The sequence below is a fragment of the Triticum urartu genome, chromosome 2A (genome assembly GCF_056163025.1).
Source record: "Triticum urartu cultivar PI428250 chromosome 2A, HENAU_Tu73, whole genome shotgun sequence".
Taxonomy (NCBI): Eukaryota; Viridiplantae; Streptophyta; class Magnoliopsida; order Poales; family Poaceae; genus Triticum; species Triticum urartu.
Window position 1 is genome coordinate 383,312,232 of NC_141874.1, and position 6,058 is coordinate 383,318,289.

The 6,058-nt window shown below is 42.2% G+C and overlaps 1 protein-coding gene across 1 annotated transcript; it reads left to right on the top strand.

The window, feature by feature from the left end:
• The first annotated feature begins 220 nt into the window (after window positions 1-220).
• LOC125537431 (ferredoxin--NADP reductase, embryo isozyme, chloroplastic) lies at window positions 221-4,479 on the top strand. Its single transcript, XM_048700746.2, has 6 exons — window positions 221-418; window positions 512-574; window positions 1,503-1,832; window positions 3,066-3,285; window positions 3,636-3,876; window positions 4,066-4,479. Exons 1-6 carry the CDS (start codon window positions 395-397, stop codon window positions 4,322-4,324), a joined length of 1,137 nt encoding a protein of 378 aa, XP_048556703.1. The 5' UTR covers window positions 221-394; the 3' UTR covers window positions 4,325-4,479.
• Window positions 4,480-6,058: the final 1,579 nt, after the last annotated feature.

Here is a 6,058-nt window from a genome sequence, read left to right on the forward strand (position 1 = left end):
AAATGGGTCTTAGGCCAGCGTTGGGCGCAGGCGCCGACCCAAATACGGAAGCGGGCATCCGTGTCCGTCTGGCCGACCCAAACGGACAAAAAACAGACGAAATCACCGTCCGTTTGGGTCGATCCGTTGGAGTTGCTCTTAAAGTTGTTTTTTTAATAATAATATGTTTAACATAAGGTGCACCGTGCTCTAAAAATTCACTCTCGGCGACGATGAAACTGTGGTACGCAGTGCGGAACAGAACAAAGTTGCCATTCACCCCGATAGCGGCCTCTGCTTCTCTACTCTTCTCCTAACTTCCACACTCGTGTCCCTTTCTTTCCTCCCCGTCGCTTCCGCAGATCAAAATTCAAAACCCTAGCGAACTCCTCCGCAAGCACGTGATCGACCGGCCATGGCTTCCGCCCTCGGAGCCCAGGTACGCGCGCTCTTGTCTTACACCCTCCGCGTGCGCGCGGTTTCCCCGTTCGCTGTGCCCCTAAGCTTCGCCTGCTTTCCTGGTGCCTTGTAGGTGGCTGCCGTGGCGCCGATTGGTTCGGATGGTCGCCACTACAGGAGTTGTTCTTCGCTCAAGGTGCGTGGTTAGTCTGAACTGTCTGAGGTTTAATGTTGCTCCCGTTCGGGTGGTATCGATGAGGAATCTCATAGTTCTATCTGCGTTGGCACTGTAGAATAATACAGTAGTTCCGAAAGGCAAAATTCTAAGGGCACATCTAGATGTGCTCTAGTTATTGCACATCTAAGGGAGTGAATCAAGCATAAAGAGAAAAAGAAAAAAGGAAAGAAAATATTCACACGAATCTCAATGTAAGATCAATGACATATGACTTAGATGTGCAATACTTATGGCACATCTAGATGTGCTTTAGCAAAACTGAAATTTCTAAACTTTGCTAAGTACGTTTTTTTGGAAACCAGCAGATAGAGCACTCTGCTAGTTGAACTGTTGAGGGATTTGAAGCGAAATGCGTGATTGCCAGCAGCTCTATGCGGCTTAGAGTTTTCTCGATCATATCTTTGCCTGACTTAGTTGGCATCTCCATTGCTTACTTTGCAACTACCACTCAGCATTGGAGAGTTACTGCTAAACAGATGTCAGTAATCAGTTACCACTTATCTGATCGATGGGATATAGGTGTTATATATTTTTAGGTTAGAGGGGATATGACTTAATTTTTTCCACACCTCGAAATGAAGTACAAATAAGATTCACACTTGGGCAATATGTGCTATATGAACTAGTGACATGCACATTTTTGTATGCCAAAGTTTCTTTTGAGAATTATTACTAAGAAATACTCACACAACATGCACATCACTTCCTTTTCAAAAACATTCCTAGGCTATAATTCTTTCATATCTCGAGGACCTAGGAATTGTTGTTGGGCTTTACAGGCAAACATTCAGTATTTGATTCTCCTTAGCTTAGGGGTTATTGGACCCTAAGTTTCTATCATCCGTAGTACTGTATTTTTGTACATGATTTACTTGTTATTGTTCAGGGTAATAACTCCCGCAATAAGTCATGGACTGGAAAATTAGCATGGGAAAACAAGACCCTGCAACCAAGACATACGAAGAAGGTCTTTTGTATGTCCGTGCAACAAGCAAGCAAAAGTAAATGTAAAGTTGCTATTAAACCTCTGGAACTGGAGAATACAAAGGAGCCACCCCTCAACTTGTACAAACCAAAGGGACCCTACACAGCCTCAATTGTCTCCGTTGAGAGAATTGTAGGTCCTAAAGCTCCTGGTGAAACATGTCACATTGTCATTGACCATGGTGGTAATGTCCCATACTGGGAAGGACAAAGTTATGGTGTCATTCCTCCAGTAAGTATCCCCTCCCCCCCCCCCCCCCCCCCCCCCCACGCCTTATGATTGCCCAAGATAGTGTATCATTCTTGATCCTTCATACTAATATCGCTTTCACTACTTTTTCCTTTCCTTGATCGCTAATGAATGTTCATCATTAATTGTCTGCAGTTCTAGAATCCAACCCTTTGAAAAAAGAAAAAGGGCAGCCCGGTGCACGTAGCTCCTGCTTGCGCAGGGTCTGGAGAAGGGTCTGACCACTTTTGGTCTATAGTATGCAGCCTTTCCCTGCATTTCTGCAAGAGGCTGTTTCCAGGGTCTATAGCAACAGCTTTACCGCTCTGCCGGGGCTCCCCTTCAACCCTTTGAAAAAATAGTAAAAGTAAATATTAAACATAGTAAAAGTAAGTATTAAAAAGGGTCAGAAATTTAAACCATCATTTCTACATCTATAAATACACCGCGCTCCCTAATTTTGGAGCTCTCACATTCAATTGAGGTCTTCAATTTAGAATTGAGTCGCCTGATTTTGACCGGATCAATTTTTTTTATCAAGGAACTCTCTCGTTCAATTCTTTTAATCTATTAATACTCCCTAATTTTGGAGCTCCCTCATTCGATTCATGTAACCAATTTTGGATTTGGTTCATGATTTTGAATGGGTTAACGATTTTTCAAATCAATCGACAACCAAAAACATCGACATCCACAATACTAAATAAATGAAATATGGAAATTCATTTCATGTTGAATCTAATGGTACCGGTTTGATATTATGGATATTGATATATTTCTCTACAAAAAAAGGGTCAAACTTAAAGAGGTTTGACTTTTCAAAAAACCAATGCACCTTATATTTTGAAATAGTGAGAGTAGAAAAATTATGAAAACCCAACAACACCAACGACGCAGCAAAGTGCGTCCAACCCTTCTAGTATGAGAGATTCTTCATATATGTGATGTTGAATGGTGGATAAATCTGTAAATGCAAAATCTTTATTTCCGAGTCCTGGGTTGCAAAATCTGGTGTTTATGATTCTTGGGTTGCTGACAATATGACAATTGTTTTTAAAAGAAAGTATATAGATCCTTGCTGATAAAACATTTTATAAAAAGGGAAGAAACATGTTGATCATTCTTGGTGATTAGTTATCAGTAGCTAATGAGCAACTAAAGATCACTTCCCGTCTTATGTTCAATTCCTTTCGTCCCATATCTTTGTTGCTCTCTCAGCCTTTTGTGCATTTCCAGGGAGAGAACCCAAAGAAACCTGGGGCCCCAAATACCGTCCGACTCTATTCTATTGCGTCTACTAGGTATGGCGATTCTTTTGATGGAAGGACTGCTAGTCTTTGTGTGCGCCGTGCTGTTTATTATGATCCTGAAACTGGAAAAGAAGATCCTTCAAAGAAGGGTATCTGCAGTAACTTCTTGTGTGACTCAAAACCAGGTGACAAAATTCAGATCACAGGTATGCAGCCGTGTAAAAATTCTTAAATGTACATACAACGACAATTCATTGCTTGTAACTGAACCATTTTGTTTCGGAGTTATTTCAGATCATATAGAAGGTGTATTTGTATATAAACTGGTAATAGATTTGGCCGGATGGGGTTGTGGGTTTGGGGCACTCTGAAAAAGATGCACCCGTTGACCTTATCGTCTTCTGTTTTCAATTTTCACTCTAATATCATGTGGAATTTTCAATGCATAGGCTGTGAACATAGTCTATGTGTCATGCCATATACTTTATGTATGTAATGATAGGCTTTATGTACTTGAACTGGTAAGCATCTCATGATGGTTCTCGCCCATGCTCAGGCCCCTCAGGCAAAATAATGCTTCTGCCTGAGGATGACCCAAACGCAACTCATATCATGATTGGAACTGGCACGGGTGTTGCTCCTTTCCGTGGCTACCTACGTCGTATGTTCATGGAAGATGTCCCATCTTTCAAGTTTGGTGGTCTGGCTTGGCTCTTTCTTGGTGTTGCCAATACTGACAGCCTGCTCTATGACGAAGAGTTCACAAACTACCTTCAGCAGTATCCAGAAAATTTCAGGTTAAAAAGACTTTAATGCTCAACATCTAATTTCAGTTTGCCCAATGATATTGTTGTGAATGCTATGGTCCAGTTCTGTTGATTTACTTGTGTAGTTGAGAGCTCTACTATCTGGTTATATTTGTGCTTGACTTGAGTAAAGCTGACCGATTCTTGTTTGAACTGACTCAAGTTTCACGGGCTCTGCAGGTATGACAAAGCACTAAGCCGGGAGCAGAAAAACAAGAGCGGTGGCAAGATGTATGTGCAGGACAGGATCGAGGAGTACAGTGATGAAATCTTCAAGCTTTTGGATGATGGTGCACACATCTACTTCTGTGGTTTGAAGGGGATGATGCCAGGGATTCAGGACACACTCAAGAGAGTAGCTGAGCAAAGAGGTGAGAGTTGGGATCAGAAGCTGTCACAGCTGAAAAAGAACAAGCAATGGCACGTCGAGGTTTACTAGGTTACAATGGCTGAGATTGTTAATTATTGTTTCCCGGGGAGATGGAAAACAGAAAGATAAGTAGGTCATTCTCTTCCCATTGTAAAATTGTCAATATTATTCATACGCGTGTGCGTCGCATGATTAATAAAACAATGTGCAATTACGCCTGTGAAGCCCTTCCAGCTAGCTTACTCCTGTCCATTTTACATGATGAGTTGTCAAATGTAGCTTTTCCTGCTGTTTAGTAGTACATGTCACTATTTTCTTTTTGCGGGGGAGTACATGTCACTATGACGCTAAAAATATATCCAGAAGAGCAAAGGTGTAGCATCTCCCTTTATCTTTAGTGTCAAAAGGATGTTAATCCCATAATTTATGTGATTGATGCCTTAAGCCTTATCTGGCCTCTTCCGAAGCATCTACGTTCTTCAGCAGTCTTAGGGGGAAAAGTGGGGTCAGTTAGGTTCAGGTTTTTGTATTCTTCCTTTTCTCATCATTGTTTTACTTTTCCACTTGCGTTCCTGGAGATGCAAGCAGTATGACAAGCAGAAGATTCTTTGCATCATATTCCGTGTAGCTTCTTGTTTCAACTGGCGCCACTGTATCTCCTGCTGTCAGTGATCTGTAAAGGCTGTGTGCAGCTGGGAGAAACTGCAACCAACTTTGCCAACATGTTCAGGTGTTCTGGTAGTAAATTTAGGTAACGTGTACCTTTCGAGGTGTTTGGCTCGTGCTTTTGTATCGTAACCTGATTACAGCGTCAACGGATCCCGTCAAATCTTGTTAACACGGTATTAGATCCCAGCCTAGTTCAAATATGTTACCGGTCGAAATTGTCTGTAATGAAAGCCGCTGCGGTGTCTCCCTCCTCGCTATCTCCTCTGGTTAAAGCGTTTCTGCCGCCACCAGCTGTCCACATCGCCGCCCTAAACAGCTGCCACCGTCGCCGTCGTTGTATCCGCCGCCCGGCGCCGTCGCTGCAGCCGCCACTGCTGTCATTGTTGTTAGCCTCGCTCTCAGGCCCTCGCCCCCAAGACAGGAACGATGCTGCCTCCTTCCTTGCCCGCCATGCGCAGCTTGGATCTGCTTCCAGCCAGCGGTTCGTCCTCAGCTGGTACTTGCCCAACTCTGGTATTCTTTAACGTTACAGTGTAGATAGCCAAATAAAGTATGATTTTTGCCCATACCATTTACGTTAACAGTGTAACCCAATTACGTTTGCGTTTGCGTTACCGATCTGCAATCAAACACTTCCTCGGCTTCCCTTTTTGTTCATTTCCAAGCTCTCATGCAAATCTTGTGAGCATGCAACTTTAGGTGTATCCTTCACAGTCAGGTTTCAAAAGACTCTTTTGGTTCCGTCTCCTTAATTTCTACTACCAAGAATAGCTGAATAAACTCACTTCATACTCATAAGGTGTATACTTTCCGTGAAAAAAAAAATACTCTCTCCGTTCACAAACATAAGATGTTTTAACTTTTTTTTCTAAATCAGATGTATATAGACACGTTTTAGTGTGTTTGTCCACTCATTTCAGTCCAAAACATCTTATATTTGTGAACAGATGGAGTACTCCCTCCATTTCACAATGTAGTGCTTTCTCTATCTCCGTGCTTCAACTTTGACCGTAAATTTAACTACCAAGACCGATTGCGGCGGGAGCAAAAATTATATCAGTGAATTCATATTCCAAAGAAGTTTTCAATTATATTTTTTTTCTCCCGCCGCAGTTGGTCTCGTTGATTAAATTT

Bases quoted from the DNA above. Each gene is read 5' to 3' on its own strand.
- LOC125537431 (XM_048700746.2), top strand. From the start codon at position 395: ATGGCTTCCGCCCTCGGAGCCCAG. The intron at 575-1,502 runs GTGCGTGGTTAG...GTTATTGTTCAG, and splicing joins GGAGTTGTTCTTCGCTCAAG to GGTAATAACTCCCGCAATAA. The intron at 1,833-3,065 runs GTAAGTATCCCC...GTGCATTTCCAG, and splicing joins GTTATGGTGTCATTCCTCCA to GGAGAGAACCCAAAGAAACC.